This window comes from Amphibalanus amphitrite, unplaced genomic scaffold (assembly GCF_019059575.1).
Source record: "Amphibalanus amphitrite isolate SeventyFive unplaced genomic scaffold, NRLGWU_Aamphi_draft 001756F_arrow, whole genome shotgun sequence".
NCBI classification, from domain to species: domain Eukaryota; kingdom Metazoa; phylum Arthropoda; class Thecostraca; order Balanomorpha; family Balanidae; genus Amphibalanus; species Amphibalanus amphitrite.
The window spans coordinates 15,249-34,108 of record NW_024883249.1 but is presented as its reverse complement, the minus strand read 5'-3'; the positions used below and the strand labels follow the sequence as shown (position 1 = coordinate 34,108).

Here is an 18,860-nt window from a genome sequence, read left to right as displayed (position 1 = left end):
GTGCTGAATGGTCCTACTAAGTTTGAATTAGATACATCCCGAAATTTGTTTAGTGCTTGCTGAATGTAAGGCATTTAAATCGTTTAATTGTTTTTGAATGACCTCCTTACAAAATTACACTTTTCATTCATGTATTTTTTGTTTTAGATGAATTTTCGGTCACGGGCCATGATCACATCAATGCCAAAAAATAAGAATATGATACAAATAAATATTCGTATCATATTCAATACAATTTGTGCAATTTGTACAATACAATTTGTATCATATTCTTAATTTTTTGGCATTGATGTGATCATGGCCCGTGGCCGAAAATTCATCTAAAACAAAAAATACCTACATGAATGAAAAGTGTAATTTTGTAAGGAGGTCATTCAAAAACAATTAAATATCCCGAAATTTCTCTTTGTTCGCTTCCTCAAGGGCTGGTAAACAAACATTCAAAAACAGCAATATTATCTGCGATTGATGTAGGTACCCATCTATCTAAATGTTTAACTTAAAAACAATTTAACGACTAACGATTTTCAATTAATGATTTAATGATGACTCTAGAGAAACGATTTACGAAAGGTCTTGCTGCACTTACTTCCTCAGCCTTTCTAATTTCAACAACGGTGTCAGCGTTACAACCAACAGTTTCATGTTACCTATCGGGTGCAAAGCGGCTGCTTTATACGCCGTCGTGACGTGACTCGCTAAAGTCACGCTGCATGTCAGTCAATCCGTATCACTGAGATGAAAGTATCCATGATAGGTAGCTTCATAGCTCTTCTAAACGTGGTAGCCTCTATCAGAAGTTAATGCCAAATAAATCGCCAGTAGCCTTTTAGTTTTTCATGCCACTTCATAACTTATACAATGGATGATGAGACCTCATCTCAGAGCAATAATTGATTAACCACGCTTATCAGTGACTCCCGATCTGCTAAGCCGAACAAATTATCATATCGGCCGATCGAAACACCCTGTCTTGTCACGCCACCAAACTCTCTGCTCAAGCAGTCCGGTCTCGTCGAGATTGTGCATCACGACGCGTCAGCTCTAATTTTGTCAGGATTGTGTGCGCAAGGATGCGTCAGTGCCTTCACAGTCGGCCGTAAAGAGGTTACACACGGTCAGATTGGTATCCACTTCTAAGGCTGACGATAAGAATTTTCCTCCCTAAGCCTCCGAATTGCAAATGCAGCAAACCCCCTGGTGCAGCACTGCAGCAAATGCAGCAACAAAAGACAAATATGGGAAGAGCTCTATTGCTCGGATAGGTGAAACAACTACATATATACCGGAATGCCGAACAAAACTTGCCCTTCCAAACGGACTAAGTGAGTGAGCACAGTTTCATTTTATAATTTTGGATTGATGGCGACGGCTCAGCGCTGCAACGACGACATTTTGTTCAACCATTCGGAAGTTTATTTAAATGTTATCATGCTTGCATTTAGTGGTTATCGTACCTACGTGTCCTCTGTCAATTTGAATGCGTTTTGCCCCACTAATAACACAGCTGGGAGATCTTTGTCTCGGGCGGATGCGCGGGGTTTGTCCCGTGCATTACACCCTGCGTGGACGGGATAGAATGGACAGCTCCCAATTTATAAATTGTTTCCGCTAAGACAACAAACGCTATTGACACTAAAAAATGTATTGTCACACGTTTATCTCGGCTACTTTTCAGTCACAAAAAAATGCAATTTAATGTTTTCCGTGAATGTCCTTGCATTGTACGCCTACAGGCGGAAAGATGACAAAATAAACATCCATTTTCGTTTCGACCTCGTTTCACCAAAACCTCTAGTGGTACTTACATGATACGACTATTCTGTTTCTCATATCGGGGCTTTATAAGTCGCCGGTGGTCCAGTGGCGGCGGAAGCAGGGGGGCAAGGGGGGCAGCTGCACCCTAAAGCTATGGAAAGGGGCGCCTCGAAAATCTGTAGAGGAGGCAGGAAGTTAAGAGGTACGGCAGCCATAAAGCTGAGCAGTGCGACAACGCAACTGATAAAGGCACTTGTGACACGAAGAGGGTGGCAATGACGTGGGAAAAGTATCTTTTGATATGCTGAAGAGTGGAGGGCATCCTTATCTGAAACAAAGGCAGATGCTGCCGACCCTGTCGAATATAATCTTGCCAGGCGATAATCTTGCCAGGCGATAGCTTATTCACTAGTCCACACGAAGGTATTGGAACCGTGGAACTCTTTTCGATATGCCTTATTCGGAGAATCTTATGATATGGTGATGAGGTTGTTTCTAAACGAACATTATGAAGGTTACATTTACGCTATGGAATGTACCTAACTATTTCTCGTTACATAAAAACTGTAATCCTGAACGTGTTAACAGGACACAACACATTGTCAAACGTCTCTTCACTGTTTGTGTTACTTCAACCGTGTATATGGTAAGGGGCGCCCAGCGGGAAGGGGCGCTTCAATATCGTTTGCACCCCTATCCTAGAATACCTTCCGCCGCCACTGCGGTGGTCGCTTTGCCCTTGGGCATGGGGCTAAGCTAAGTGGCCAAAATGCATAGGTGTAAGGTTTTGCCAATATCTCCTACATGTGAATGCCTTTAGTAATGAAACGAAGTTGAAATACAAGGCAATTTAATAGGGATCACATTGGTATAGAGAGAATCTTTCCAAACGTCAATCAAACATCGGCATCGTAAGAAGCGTTAGGGTGCCCTCTCTCCCCTATGTACAGCCCACCGCTAAAGTAATGTGTGGTTTTACCAATCTCAACGGATGGCTTTGGCCGACGATTTTTAAATGCGGACCGATTGAAAAGAAGACGTCAATAGATAAAGTTGTAGCTGCAAGGGTGAAGATACATGTACCTAAGCTACATTTAAAGTTTCGTTGCAGTCTGGCTGATCGTTCCTAGGCTTCAGAAGCAGAACATACCCATGACTGAAACCACATATTACTTCTGCTGTGGACTGTACGTATACAGTTAGCTACAGGTTGATGGTCCACTACTCTTAATCCACCGGGTTACTATGGCTCATTGGCTCAGCATTGGCAGCAGCCGCCTGGAACCGGTAGGCTGTGCCGCATGACCCGAAAGTTAAGCGGCACAGTCTACCCACGCTGTTTGAGGGGGACCATCAAAGCGTCCAAAACCGCAGCATCCAAAGTACGCAACATCCAAAACCGCAACGTCCAAAGTACGCAACGTCCAAAATACGTCCAAAATCGGGTATATAGGGAGCATTCACAACGTCCAAAACCGAAACATCCAAAACCGCAACATCCAAAAACGCAACATCCAAGGACGCATCATCCAAAGTACGCAACATCCAAAGTACGCAACATCCAAAGTACGCAACATCCAAAGTACGCAACATCCAAAACCGTTAGGTTAGGTTAGGTTAGGTTAGGTTAGGTTAGGTTAGGTTAGGTTTCCTTATCCCCGGTAGGCAAAAATCAGTAGGTTAGGTTAGGTTAGGTTAGGTTGGGTTAGGGGTAGGCAAAAATCAGTAGGTTAGGTTAGGTTAGGTTAGGTTAGGTTAGGTTGGTTTTGGATGTTGCGTGCCTTGGATGTCGTGGTCTTGGACGTTGTGGTTTTGGAGGTTACGTACTTTGGATGTTGCGTCTTTGGATGTTGCGTTTTTTGGATGATACGTTTTTGGACGGTGCGGTTTTGGATGTTTCGGTTTTGGACTTTGTGAATGCCCCCTATAAACCCGATTTTGGACGTATTTTGGACGTTGCGTACTTTGGACGCTGCGGTTTTGGATGTTGCGTACTTTGGATGCTGCGGTTTTGGACGCTTTGATACGGACCCGCTGTTTGATATCGGCTCAGGTCGCCGGGTGGGGTGCTTTGCAGACCAGCTGTTGCGTCAGACCAGCGCGGTGGGGGGGAGGGGGCTCGTCTCGGTGGTTTGCGTGGGCTGGCGAGAGGTGTGGGGCGTGTTAGTGGACCATGGGGGCTGGTCGGGTGTGTGTGGTCACTTGCTGCATTGCACATTTTGTATCGCTTTTCAATCGTATTCCTGCTTTTGCTAAGCACAATGCACAGAAGACCCAGCGAATATAATTTACTTTACATGTGCATTGTGCAAAACGTGTTTCGGTACGGTATCGAGGCAACTATAGGTCTTGTGCCATATATATGTATGATATTTAGGCAATACATTTATGAAAATGGTGGATTGATGCTGGATGTCCATTCGTATGCTAAATGTCGGCAAGTACCTATTGAATGAATGAATGAATGAATGAATGAATGAATGAATGAACCAATCAATCAATCAATCAATCAATCGACATGTATAAACTACCGTATATATGGCTCACAACCACTACTAACAACCAAGCCATCCTAACTCTGAAAAGCAGCCAGAGCCCCGATGAGGAGCTCGAACCGGGACTCCACTACGAAAGTTTGGCCAATAATCCATCATCATTCCACCAAGTTAGAGTGGCCGGCACCTGAGCCGATGCGATCTTTTTCCGGTCCTGAGCCTTTCCGATCACGACATAACACGGATGACGCAATCATCAGCGATTGGCGGCAAATTCGTCTGCGGCCAAAGCCGCCATCTGGTGTCGCTCAGCGCAGGAGTACCTACTCGACTGTCAAACTGACCGGTTGCGAGAAGGTTCGAAACGCTCCGGGTGCTGGATATTTTTTTTTCTGGGTGGGAGGCTCTGTGATTAGTCCACTTTTCAGAAAGACTATTTGGTGACTGATCTTTCTTTGCTGCCATTCATGAGGAGACCGTATGCACCCTTACCTGTCCTTCCGCACCCCACTTGGGAGATTAGCGTTTGAACCTCCCCTGGGTTTTGTGCATATCTCTAAAACGTATTTTTTGGAGGGGGATGCGATCAGTTCTATGCGATAAGTGACGAACCACACACGCCCAGCCCCAGGCCTGCTCACTCCCTCCCCACATCACCCCCGCCTCACACCACACTCCACCACGCCTCATTCACCGAGCCGAGTCAAATCAACAGGCCCTGCCCCTCCCCCTTCCTCAGCTGGTGTGACGTAGCGTCCGGTCAAAACGCTCTACCAGGCGACCCGAGACGGTGTCGCCGCTTAATCCGCGCATGACTGGGGTATTTTCCATAACGCGAGTGACTGAGGGGGGTCTCCACAGCCCCCTCCTATCTCCGAAACTACTGGGCCGATCGTCAAAATTCAAACGGCGTCTGATAGCCGTGGAAAAACTGTCGGGTGAAACCTATTTTCATTGACTTCGAGGTCACCGATGACGTCACAGGTCAGGTCAAAATAAAAATTATCAGCATTTTTGCTTGTTCACAAGTTGGGCTCTGACTGCCGGCTGACAAGTCCGATCAGGCTCATTTTTTGGTTTACGCACTCCTTGATATATGATTTAGATACCTTGCGGGTACCGAACTTTTACTTCGAATTTTTCAGGTCAAGGCCAGGTCATCCTAGGTCACGAAAGTTTTATATCATGTATCAGTCACGTGACACAGGTTTTATGGTCCATTTTACTCGTAGATTTCGAAAACCGTCTGTGTCATTTGAGGTCATTTTCAGCTGAATTTATCGGAGGTCAGGTCACCTGCATGTCAGAAAAGGTCAAATTTCGATAATGATTTTTTTAAACAAAAAAGGTGTCTATCAGATGCAGTTGGAGCTCAGGAACACGATGGTGCCAATTATATTGCTGTGCGATGTCAAAAGCGTACCTACTGAAAAATGGTTTTGAAAAATATGTAATTGTAAATTTTAACAATAGGTAATGCAAATAACTTGGCTATTTTTGAAGATATTGGGCTAAAACTTGCTAGAGTAGTTTATCGGTGTGTGTTCTATCACACGTATTCCGGTTTTGCGAAAAATTAAACTCTTTGAAAAAATAAAAAAAAATACATTTTGTGTAATTGTAGATACATATTACATATTTTTCAAAACTTTCACAATTCTGATGATTCGAGACAGCAGTTTCATAGCTACGTGCATTTGTAGTCCACTCATGCAAAGAAATTGGGCCTAGCTTTAAAACTGAGCTCTTTAGAGTGTTTGCCGTAAATCAATATTTTGCATCAATCGGCCGGCATGACGTCACTCCGACGTGATTTTCGGCCAAACTATGGTAGATAGAAAGTTGAAATTTTAACGCAAGGTGTCAAATCGATGCCTCTGAAGGTAAGTACCACAAGTTTCGTGTTGATCCGTCAAACGGTTTAGAATATATTGCCGAAAAACGGGAGGGGCTCTGTAGGCCCCCCCCCCAGTCATGCGCGGGTTAACTCTCGGATCATGCGGCACAGCCCTACCGGTACCAGGCGGCTGCTGCCAGTGCTGACTGCTGAGCCTTAGGGACCCGGTGAATACAGAGTAGTGGGCCATCAACCTGTAACCGACTGTACCTACTGATCAGTAAGTTTTTTGGTCAGACGTTCAACCGGCAGCCCCAGGAGCGTGCCGTGTCCCACCGCGCTGTGCGTCCGGTCCGCCCAGACAGGTTGCCTGACAATATACGATGCTATATAACCGACGAGCTGGCGGCGCGCCAAGCTTAGAGGGCGCCCCGGGGGGCGTGCGCGCGTGCAGCTCCCCCGATAGAGAGACGACTCCGCGCTGGCGACTGGCCTCCGATGAAGGTGGCCATTTTTACGGTGAGAGGATTTAGTTCATATGGAAAGTTGATGTGAGAGCTGATCAAAGATCATAACAGAACAAAAGTTCTTGCATGCTGTTCATTTGGAAATGAACTCAGATGTTAAGTGCTATTTTAAGAGGGCTGGCCTCAGAGGGCTCATTGTCTCGCGCGATTCCCTAATTGTATCGATTTTAAACACTCCCCAGCGCTTTTAAACACTCAACAAAACACTCAAGTATTACAACACCCAACGAAAGTCATCAAGTAAACAAAAAACTGAACGATTTAACGATTAACGATTAACGACTTTGACAATTAATTTGAAAAGTACAGTCAATTGTAACGAAAACTGTAAAAAACATTTTAAGCCTTGGTACATATTTTTCAATGCTCTAAGTTCGGCCGTTGACTGATATACAAGCAATGGGAGAGGTTTGTCATTAAACTTCAAAGAGTAGGCTTGCCAATGATTGCTCTCTTTTAATAGGCTCGCTTACCGTAACATTACGATTAAGCGAGCATTACCGACAATTGGTTCAGTCAACTAAATCTATCTCAAACAATCTGCTTGTTAAATGTTAAGTTCTAAATAAAAAACATGTTTTGAAGAAAAAACGTGAGCCTTGTTTCCATGCTTAAACAGAACAACGTAAATTTTCAGCATCTGGAAAAGTGTGCACTGTTCAAAGAAATCAGTAAAGTACAATTACTCTAAACACAGAACTGCTTAATCTTGGAAACGATAATATGCTGCTTATCCGTCTGTCCGCCGTCGGACGGTCGGACGGACGAACGGTTTAATAGACAGACAGAGACAGACGGCGGATTAATAGACAAACAAAGACAGACGGAAGGATGGACGGACAGACAGACCAAAAAGTCGTTCCAGCTTCTGCTGTCCATTAGAGCAGGGTATTTTTGTTTTCGTTTTCAGTTGGTGCTGGCATCCTTCTGGGTGCGGCACCAGGCACAGGAGGGCGGCTGCGACTGTGTTCCCCGCGATCAGTGCCTCGCTGACCCGACACCGGAGAGTTTCACCGCCTGCACCACCGTCAACGGAACGGAGGGCGTCTGTTGCGCCAGTGTCGCTCAGCAGCGTGGCGGGTGAGAAAGGTCATTCATTGCAACATGAAAATGAATTGAATAGAAATAAAGGTAAAAATGAGAATTAAAAAACATAACAAAATAATAAAATTGTCAACTACGAATAACAGAAAACTAACGATAATAGCGTTATTAACCCTCGCATGTGTGCGGCGTTTGTCAGCTTCTAACGTATAGGGGGGGGGGGTCGGTTGGACCCCCCCCTTGCCGTTTGGCCCCTGATCGAGCTAGAGCTTCGCGGAAAAAAACGAGCGTGTTGCTCGTCACGAGACGAAGCCGATGACACCCAATTTTAAGGTCCTAGGTCATTGGTTGACCTTCCAGGTCAGGTCAATGTCCCAAAAGTCGGGAAAATCGGGGCCTGTTAGAAAGTCGTAAAGTGTGGCTGCTATGGGGTTTCTCGGGGTGCTGATCACGAATATCGTGTAAGTTTTGATCAGTGATCACAGATGATGTCTTTAAGCATTGAGACCAGGTCGGTCAGGTCAGGTCAGGTCAACCAGTAGGGATAGTGGCGGGTATTCGTAGTAGGTGTCAACCGCCTCTGACAGCTTCGTAACATGTTACAAAGGCACTAGAACTGCTTCGTAACTGTTCAAATGGTTTTTAAATTCGAATTCAGCTCCAAAAACTAGCCTAGAAACACGTAAATCTCGAAAAAGTGAAACGAGGTCACCAGACACCAAAGGTGAATGACCTGACCTGACCTTCAGGTGACCTTGACATCCACCCTAATGCATGGTAGCAGCATCGAATCACATGTTTGAACGCTTGAAACCACGAAAAGCTTGCAAACGCGCGGCTAATGCGAGCCGACATACGCCGAATCGCGATTCCGGCCAAACATGGCCTCGAGAAATAGGTCACAGGTCAAAGGTCACTCGGGTCAGGGTAATGAAATTTTCAGAGTAGGTGTAAAATTGATCAACTCGAGGGTACTGAAAGCGTCGTCGCGATCGGCCGCTTTTTGCCTGAGTTATTAGCGAAAAACATGGGTGAGGTTAAATTAAGTTTTACCGATTTACAAACAAACTGATCATAGGCATTAATTGCATTGATAATTAACGTGTTTTATCGCATTTTATTGCATTTTCATTTTTAATGAAATTTGGATTTTTGTTTATTTAAAGTACTTGCAGGTACTAATTGACTTGTATAAAGACAAAAATGTTTTTTTATACGCTCACAAATGGCAAAAGAACAAACCTGATAATTCCTGCAAGTTAAAACACCAAACGGCTATACTCAGGCCAGCATATCCTGTAAATCGATTTAAACCCGCGCTGGGCTGGAGGGTGTTTGGACCCCCAATGCGGTTTTTCGCAGATATCTAAATAAAAACGGCGGAGCGGAGCGCACCATGTTTGGGACACCAGAGGCCTCCTGCACCAAAATCATCTTACACTATTCCTTGGCTTCTGTTGCACCCTGTGCACCCACAAGACTACTGTGACAAGTTACCTACCAGTAAAACGCCTTTTGGGCGAAGAACGAGCGAGCGAGATAGTGAGCCCTGCACGTGCGGAAGGGCGAGAGGGTACTTCCAACGGGCTTGTGCAAAGCACCCTTCTAACCGGTCGCTAGCGGTGTACCAAATTTGAACGCAATCGGCCCAGCCGTTCCTGAGATCTGGAGACGGCATTCTGCACGTGCGCACGTGCAAACGGGGTCCAAACTGACTTTTGCACGGCACCCTACTAACTGGTCCCCAACCGTGTACCAAATTTGAGCGCAATCGGCCCAGCCGTTCTCGAGATCTGGAAGCGCTCCCTGCACGTGCGCACGTGCAGTAGCACCTTAACCGCAACACATGGGAATGCATTGCCTGGAGGGTGCCTACCTGTATGCCAAGTTTCAGCGAAATCGCCCCAGTAATTACCGAGTTATTAAAATGGGAACAAATTTGACACCTCTTATTGTTGTATTTTGCACGTGCACTGGGGGTGACCCACATGCATCGAGAGTATCCTATTTTTGGAAGAAGGGATGCTGCTACCCTATAAAAATTACCGCAAGTCAATCGCCCAAGCGGCTGCTGAGATATGAGCCTCTCAAAATCACTACTTTTGCATAACAGCTTGAACACCCTTGACTTTTCACGTGGCACGTGCCACGACGGTCACTGAGATGTATCAAAAGTAGTCAATTACGGGGTAGACGGGATGGGGCTACCCAGCAAAAAAGACCGCAGGCCAATCGGTCCAGCGGTTGCTGAGATATAAGCCTCTCAAAAGCGTTACAGGCCGGGCCGGGCCGGGCCGCTCATACTGAGATTTTTCCCTTATATTGAAAATTGTGTGTTATCCATGACAGATATATATATATATATATATATATATATATATATATATATATATATATATATATATATATATATATATATATATATATATATATATATATATATATATATATATATATAAAACGACAATATATTCAAATACACAATTAAAAAACAGAGCTTTCGGTAACAAATACCTTGATCACTGTGTGTATGTCTTCATTTTTCATTCCTTCATTTTAGCATACACACAGTGATCAAGGTATTTGTTACCGAAAGTTCTGTTTTTTAATTGTGTATTTGAATATATTGTCGTTTTTTATATTTATATTGAAAAGACTCGCTTCGCTCGCTGCGCTCGCTCGCTCGTAATAAATTCTACCAAGTACCAAGCCACGGACGTATAAATAAAAGTTTTATACGTCCGTGTACCAAGCACCTAAAGGCCTACGTACAAAATAAAAAGGCCTTACGTACGTACAAAATAATTTACCACCATTAGGCTAGCTAGCTCTGAAATCGTTTTTTCGATTTCACCTACCTAGGTGGTTTGGTGCAAGACGCCTCAGGTCATGCAGTTTTTTTCATGTGCTGTGAAAATGCCAGATCCAGGTCACCCAAGGCCAGGTCACCGAGTCATCTCAAGTGATCTCAACTAAAAAAAGTTACAATGCTCGCCGTAGTTACACCGACTGAACGATCGCTTTGAAACTGTCAGCGATTAATGATAGCAATGGTTTGTATAAAATTTTCATCTCGAAACTTTGATGGCGGTGACCTAAGGTCAGGTCAGGTCTGTGACCTCGCCATTATAAGCTAATGATAGAAAATTAAAACGTGCCTCTTATGGATGGACTTATAAATACCTAACACTCTCAAGCATCGAGTTACCATGACACACTGAATCGGAAACTTGCACCCGTGACCTCGCTTTATGGAAATGCTCCAGCAGTTTTTTTTTAAATGACCTCTTCCAGTCAGATCATGGCCTTGACCTTAGGGTACCTAACCTTTTAAATTGACCTTTTAAAGTCAAATTAAACTCATTCAACGCGATTTAACGTGAGAAACACGGTGCTGGTTAAAGCAATCTTGTGCCGCTCCAGACTCCAGAGTCATAAGTTATTACTAAACAAAACATGTTTTTCGTAAAACGGCAATATTATTAAGTTAACGGCAATATGAAGAATTTTGTCCCCTGGAGGCTTAACTGTTAAGACCTAAGCGTGGCATTTTGACCTACTTCGAAATGACCTTGACCTATATTTAGCTTTTACGATGGTATCCTGCTTTCTCATGCAATGCATTGAAAGGGCGCCACCTGCTCTCATTTCATAGCTTGTTACGAGCGAGCGAGCACAGCGAGCGAAGCGAAGTCTTTTCAATATAACGGAAAAATCTCAGTATGAGCGGCCCGGACCGGCCCGGCCCGGCCCGGCCTGTAACGCTTTTGAGAGGCTTATATCTCAGCAACCGCTGGACCGATTGGCCTGCAGTCTTTTTTGCTGGGTATAGCCCCATCCCTTCTACCCCGTAATTGACTACTTTTGATACATCTCAGTGACTACGTTTCCATGGGCAAGGGGATTTGTATCCGGATCAGTGAAGCCGCTACTGATCCGGATGACTGGGGCCGTTTCCATCAGGGGGGCGACACGGCTATTCGCGCAATGTATTCAGTTAAGAGCCGCGCGGGGCCTCGGGATGACGCGGCTGGAGGCAACTGCTCAGCCCGCTAGGATACTTCTGGCGGGACCGGGCGCTGAACGGTGTGCAATGAATGGGCTATGGGCGGGCAGACAGAGATGAGGTATTGAATTGGAATTGACATCAGCAATCGGCTGGGGAAGGAGAACGTTTCTTATCGAGCTTGGGCCGGGAAAGCCGAAAATGTCACGATCGGCTCAAAGCTGCGTCAGGGCCGGGTGCCGTACCATGTGTAGTATATTTAGGCGGGCAGACAGAGATGAGTTATTGGATTTAAATTCACCTTACCATCGGTTTCTGGTGGGGTTTGAAGACGTTTTAAGTTAAGCTCGGGGTGTGGCAACCCACTGGCGGATCCAGGGGAAGGCATTTGGGGCAAATGTCTTCCCCCACAACCGGGGCAGCGCCCGAAATCGCTTTTCGAGAATAAAAGAAAACTTCACAACTTAGCTGAGGAAATATTGGTTAATCACACAGCACAGCAGTACGCAAGGAATCGAAATCCGAGTTTTTTAAATAAATTCGGAGAAACCTTTTTGGGGTAAGCCCCCGCAGTGTCAAAGACCGACCGCTTCTTGGATCCGCCACTTATGAATAAGTCACGGTCGATACCGAGCTTCGACGGGACCAGGCGCTGTATTACGTTGTACCTACAAGGAAGAGGTGGACACTGGACAGACACCTAACCCCACATCCTACTGCTATACCCGTGCTTCTGTGGGTGAAGCACTGAAGCATCACAGAATCCCACAGGACCTGCAAGTCGACGAGGTGGCCGCTTTGGCCGCCGGGTACTGCAGCTCCCTGGAGTTGCCTGGGACCGATGGTAAAACAACAGCTCCGGCGGTGCCCCTGTGGGTCGTAGTAATTAGTGAATTCCCGTAATGTAGAGATCATATCCTCAATAATCTCCATTATGATTTTATATTCCTAAACAACATGACAGACTACTTATGCTTTCCTACGTTCAGGCATTACCTCTGATGGTTATACGCATGCACGAGTACAACATGCGTTCGGACGGGGTGATCTTTCTACAATGTGCGCACCATCCATGGGCCTAGGATGCATCGAGGTTTAAAAGAATGCAGTCTATAGATCAATCAACATAACAATGGTGGTATGCAACCACATTAAAATATCTCCCCCGCTCCCGCAGCGTTCCAACGCCCCTCCGTTATGCATTCGCCTTATGTGTCCGCCGAGCCGGCTTGCCTCCAATGACGTCATCGGCCGGCCGGCGGCGTTCAAGGTCAAACGGCTGGTGTCCTTACCTGGAGTTCTATAGCCTTGGTTTCCATGGGCAAAGCCGGTACTGATCCGGATCAGTGAAATAAGAGCTCAGCCGCTACTGATCGGCTTAGGAGGTGCTTAGGAGGGACGAGTATGGCGCACTTTGGCAATTAATAAAAACTCCAGCTAACATTTTTGCCTGGTCTTGTGCAAAAATCGACTAGGATCTTCCGTCCTGAAGATTGGCTTTCTTTTATCATACCGATAGCAAACTCGGCTATTGGGAAAATCTTCCAAACTCTCTACAATAACTAATTTTTCAGTTCGATTCATGTTAAAAAATAAAAATAAACAAATAAATTTACATAGCAATTCGTCTGTCTTTCATTACTTCAGAAAACGTTTCGGGCGACCCCGAGTTTCGAACCCGAGACCTTTGGCTCAAAAAGCGAAAATCATACCGCTGCGCCACCGCGGCACTCTGCCGCCGTCGTCCTAAACTTATATATGAAAATAGTTGACAGGCAAATGATGCAACATCGAGAAAGTCTACATTTGTGCTGTAAGGCATGGGTGGAGAACCTGCCCCAGCCACCCCGGCCGTGGCCGGGGTAACTTTCAGCCTACCCCGGCGCGGCCGGGGTAACTTTTCCACTCTTGTAAATCCTAGAAGCTGTCTCCAAACGAGAAAAGAAAACTCATTCTTCAAATGTTCACTGCCATGGGCGTAATCTTGCAAATCAGGTAACTAACTATTTATTAGTTAGTTTATTAGTTATAACTAACTATTTATTAACTCGCGTGTTACAGAAAAACCTCGCTCCTTCGTCGCTCGGTTTTTCAGTAACCCGCTTGGAAAAGATATCCTTATCTTCCACTCAAAAGTTATCCTTATCTTCCACTCGGAGCCGTGAAGAATCCTCTATGTTCTTTAACCCTCGCCGGCACGGGGGGGTTGATGCAGCCCCCCCTAAGGTTTTTCGCGAATAACTCGCGTAAAAAGCGGCCGATCGCAATGAAACTTCAGTACCCTCGCATTGATCAATTTTACACCTATCCTGAAAATTTCATGATCCTGACCCAAATGACCTTTGACCTGTGACCTCTTTTCCGAGACCATGTTTGGCCGGAATCACGACTCGGCGTATGTCGGCTCGCATTAGCCGCGCGTTTGCAGGCTTTTCGTGGTTTCAAACGTTCAAACATGTGATTTGATGTTGCTCCCATACATTAGGGTGGGTGTCAAGGTCACCTGAAGGTCAGGTCAGGTCATTGACCTTTGGTGACCTCGGGTGACCTCGGATCACTTTTTCGAGTTTTACATGTTTCTATGCTAGTTTTTGGAGCTGAATTCGAATTTAGCAACCATATGAACATTTACGAAGTAGTTTTTGTGCCTTCGTAACATGTTACGAAGCTGTCTGTCAGAGGCGGTTAACACGTATTACGAATACCCGTCACAACCCCTACCGGTAGACCTGACCTGACCTGACCCGACCTGGTCTAAATGCTTAAGCTCCTCAGAAAAAAAGATGAGAGGAGCTTTGAGGAGGAATTGGAGGAGGCCGTATTTCGTCCCGATTTCGGTGACCACTGCAACGCAGTTCGGAGGAGGTATCAGCTGTTTGTGGAAAGAAATTTTTTGCAAACCTGGCGCATTTCACTCATAAAAGCTCACGTCTGATATTTGCACGTCACGATATTTGCACGACGATTAATAAAATTCGTTCGATTATTGGCAAACTTGCCTAATTTTATCCGATAACTACGCACACCGATAACTAGGCAGCACGGTGCACCTGTTTTGTATTTGCCGCGCCATTTGTGTCGTCCATAGCCTCCTCCGAAAAACCACCTTTCATTTCGGAGAAGGTTAGAGGAGGTTTGAGGCGAGTTTCAGAGGAACTTTGAGGAAGTTGGAGGAGCCACTGGAACGATTTCATGAGCTTTGAGTAGCTTTGAGGAGAGGAGGTTAGAGGAGCCAATGGAACAGGCCCAATGATGTGCCCTAGACTTTTTCAAGAGATGATATTTGATGGGCTGTTGTTTGCCCTTTGTACCTAGATTCCAAGCAATATTATATTTATTATAGCAATATTTTTGTCAAGCAATAGTAATATTGTTATCCTTATTATCATTATTAGATGAGGTAGGTACCTGAACTCAAGCCTGTCTCTAACACGTCACGTGCTCTGCCCAGGCCGTCGGCGTGCAGCGCTCCGATCCTCTGTCCGTCGGCACAGTGGACGGACGCGTCACCGTGCTCTCTGAATGACGGCTCCGATGGCGTCGTCTGTCCGCCGGGGGCCGGGCCCGCCGAGCCGGCGCGCCGCCTGGCCGGCCAGCAGCAGGTGCTGTCGGCGGACACGGCCTCCTTCTCGGGCGAGCGGGCGGTGCAGGACGCCTCGGTGGCGGCCGCCCGGCTGGCCGAGCTGGAAGCCCGGCTGACGCCGCTGCTGCAGCGGCCCGTGCCCGACGGTGTCGACCTGACCGGCCTGGACACGGCCGCCGCCGGCGACTGGAGCGTGGCCCAGGAGGTGGGAAGGATCGGCCTGCAGCGGCTCTTCACCGTGCAGGCCGTCAGCAACCAGACAGAGACGTGAGTGTCAGCCGTAGGAGGAGCCGCTGGTGCGTAACAGACCTTCAGATATTTTGTCAATAAATTGGTTGTCAACGGTTTCAACAGTTTGCTTTAAACAGCTGAAAATAAAAAATATATCTGCGCTTTTGCTACCTGAGAACGCTAAGTTCCGTTTCTGTGTAGTGTCAAGGAACCACTCGTCCTGAGTTCCTCAGTGGCGGGGTCGCTGATGATACCTTGCCCTGCCGACAGGATGTTTAAAATCCCTTCCCTGCTGCCAGAATGTCTGAGACCGTCTCAACCTGGCTGGACACTGGTGAAGATACTCGTCGCCGGATCCCCGGCTGTGTGCCCGCCACTGAAATATTCTGCGACCGATCCGCCGCTGCTATACGGACCATCGGTGGCCAGTGTAACAATCTGGAGGTGAGCTGGCGTCAGCGCTGATGACGCTTGAGTTTCATCACGACGCGACGCATACTCTAATTCACTTTATTTGTGTCAGTCATTTTAAAATTACTTGAAAGAATAAGATGTCTTGGGGCAAGTAATATTTTTAAGCAGTTTCTTTTACTTGTCCGCCAAAAATCACGTCATGTCCTTCTCCAAACACACTGACAGTTGTCGTTGGTCTCTCCACCAGCACCCGTTTCTGGGTCGAGCGCTCACTGGGCTCGGTCGGCTGGCCAATGCCACCTTCGAAGACGGTTTGTACTTCTCGCCCCGCTCGCTGGGCGCCGAGGGCTCGCCGCTGCCGGCCGCCGATGCGGTCGGGTCGCTGGTGGCGGCCCAGCTGCACTCAGAGCCGCTCGGCGACTGGGCCTCCACCGTCTCCGAGTACCTCAGTTTGGACCTGGCGCGCATCGCTCCGTACCGACTGGCCAGCGGCCGCGAGCCCGACTGCTGCTCCGAGCGCCACCCGGCCTGTCTGCCGCTGCACGTGGACGACCGCTGCGTCAGCTTCGTACGCGCGCTACCGGCGTCCGCACTGGATTGCGTGATGCGTCCGGCGGCGCCGCTGTCTGCCGCCTCCTCCTACCTGGACCTGGAGACGCTGTACGGCAGCTCCGAGGAGGCCGGCAGGCGACTGAGGACGTTCCGCGGGGGCCGGCTGCGCGCTGACCGCGGTCTCCTGATTGGTATCCTCGATCAGGTACTGGACCTGGACTACGAGCTGACAGTGTCTGCCGAGCAAAGCCCGAGTTCTGAGAAAACGCCCAGCGCAGCACCTCCTGAGCGCCAGGGGGACACCGAACGGCAGCTTGGCATAGATACAAAAGTCGTGACTTTTGTGAAGGGTGACAAGGGGCAAAAAGGTCGACGAGGAAGAAAAGGCAACAAAGGCAGCAAGGGGAGGAGAGGCAACAAAGGAGTGTGTGGCATGAAAGGGAACAGCGGAATAGACGGTGACAAAGGTGAGAAGGGCATAAAGGGAGGAGATGGTGCTAAGGGAACCAAAGGTTCGAAAGGCGCTAAGGGTGCCAAAGGAGAATCAGGCGAGAAGGGCATGAAAGGCATGAAAGGTGACAAAGGAAGGAAAGGTGAAAAGGGTAACAAGGGCGATAGCGGTGAAGACGGCGATGATGGCACAGATGGTTCAATCGGTGAAGGTGGCAGTAAGGGCTTAACAGGTAGGAAGGGCAGAAAGGGAGGAGTGGGCGATAAAGGTGTAAAGGGTGATAAAGGCATGAAGGGTTCAAAGGGAGAATTCGGTGAATTAGGCATCAAGGGCAATGAAGGTATGCAGGGTGCAAAGGGTGTTCAAGGAACAAAAGGACAAAAGGGTTCAAAGGGAGAATTCGGCATGAAGGGTGACTTTGGGGGAGATGGCTCTAAGGGAGATCGGGGACTTATTGGCATGCAAGGCGTCAAAGGGCGAGTAGGACAATGGGGAAGGCCTGGAGCAAAGGGCGATGAAGGCCGTAGGGGGCCCGAAGGCGACCAAGGCGACAAAGGGGAAGATGGTCACAGGGGAAGACAAGGTCGTCCGGGACCTCGCGGCTTGCCAGGGGGAATACGAATCATCCTTCCCAATGATTATTCGAATTCGGGCCAAAACCAGCACGGCTCGAGACCGTGGCGACCGTACGGGCGGAGTGTGGGCTCTGCAGACCGTCCCTCCGTGCCCTCCCCGGACCGGCTCAACCAGATCCTGCTGCGCGAGCACAACCGTGTGGCGGACGCGCTGCGACGGAACAACCCCTCCTGGGAGGACGAGCGCTTGTTCCAGTCGGCACGCCGCGTCGTGATGTCCGAGTGGCAGCACATCATCTACCACGAGTACCTGCCGCATGTGCTGGGCACCGCCGCTGCCGCCGGAGTCACGGCCCACACCGAGACCAAAGCAGAACACCCGGCTGACCCCACCGTCAGCGTGGAGTTTGCGCTTGCTGCGTTCCGCTTCTGGCAGTGGCCGCCCTCCGAGGAGGCTATTCAGGCTGCGCCAAGGGTAAGCAGCAGCGCCGCCTTCCTGGCGATGGTGCGCGGCCCGAGCGGCACGCCTCCCAACGTCACCGGCGCCGAGCTGGCCGCCGTGGAGGTGCTGCGCGGCAGAGAGATGGGCCTGCCCGCCTACGACACCGTCCGCCAGCTGTGCTCCGGCACATCGCTGACCAGCTGGGAGGAGCTGGGGTCAGTTTTTGGCCGGGCAGAGCTGGAGGCGCTGCGATCCATCTACGCCAGTCCCGAGGACGTCGACCTCTGGGTGGGCGGCATGCTGGAGCGGCGCGCTCAGTCTGCTCGGGTGGGCCCCACCTTCCAGTGCGTGATCGCCGACCAGTTCCGGCGGCACCGAGATGGCGACCGGCTCTTCTACGAGCGCAGCCTGAGTGACGGCCAGCTGCGGGAGGTGCGCAAGGCCAGCCTGGCGCGCCTGCTCTGTGACAACGAGGAGGGCCGCAGTCGCGCTGCGCCCCTGGCGCTCGAGCCGCTCACCGAGTGGAACAAACCGACCCTGTGCACATCGAGCACCATCCCGCAGCTGGATCTCAGTGTGTTCTGAGTCTGAACAGCTGTCAGTAGCTTCTCTCTTGTGAATGGCATTTATTAGAGCTCTGCATTCTTATAATGCGATAAGATAGCTAGCTCTTTGATGTAAGTAATTATGCGTTTTTGTGAAACTCTTAGCCATGGGCATACTCGTAAGCTGTTTTTGCATGTGGTTCCACGTTAGCACGCTGTTTTACGTGTGGATGCTTGTGTTTTATCTGTTGCCTGGGCATTAGAGGTTTAGTGCAGCGCAGCTTGGATAGCAATTAGCAATATGCAGTTGTGAAATAAAAATAAGCGTACCTTACAGCTCGACTGTCTTTTATTTGGAAACGAAGATCCTGTTGGATTCGCTCAATTTTCTTTGCCTCCG

The 18,860-nt window shown here is 48.2% G+C and overlaps 1 protein-coding gene across 1 annotated transcript; it reads left to right on the top strand.

Moving 5' to 3' along the window:
• The first annotated feature begins 6,481 nt into the window (after nucleotides 1–6,481).
• LOC122375009 lies at nucleotides 6,482–18,794 on the top strand. The gene is made up of 5 exons (XM_043354144.1): nucleotides 6,482–6,609; nucleotides 7,528–7,697; nucleotides 15,119–15,517; nucleotides 15,781–15,925; nucleotides 16,143–18,794. The coding sequence occupies exons 1-5, from the start codon at nucleotides 6,589–6,591 to the stop codon at nucleotides 18,498–18,500; spliced, it is 3,093 nt and encodes a 1,030-aa protein (XP_043210079.1). The 5' UTR covers nucleotides 6,482–6,588; the 3' UTR covers nucleotides 18,501–18,794.
• Nucleotides 18,795–18,860: the final 66 nt, after the last annotated feature.

Excerpts from the sequence above, each read along its gene's own strand:
- LOC122375009 (XM_043354144.1), top strand. The coding sequence starts at position 6,589 with ATGAAGGTGGCCATTTTTACG. Across the intron at positions 7,698-15,118 it reads GTCGCTCAGCAGCGTGGCGG|GCCGTCGGCGTGCAGCGCTC; the intron begins GTGAGAAAGGTC and ends TGCTCTGCCCAG. Across the intron at positions 15,926-16,142 it reads GCCAGTGTAACAATCTGGAG|CACCCGTTTCTGGGTCGAGC; the intron begins GTGAGCTGGCGT and ends TCTCTCCACCAG.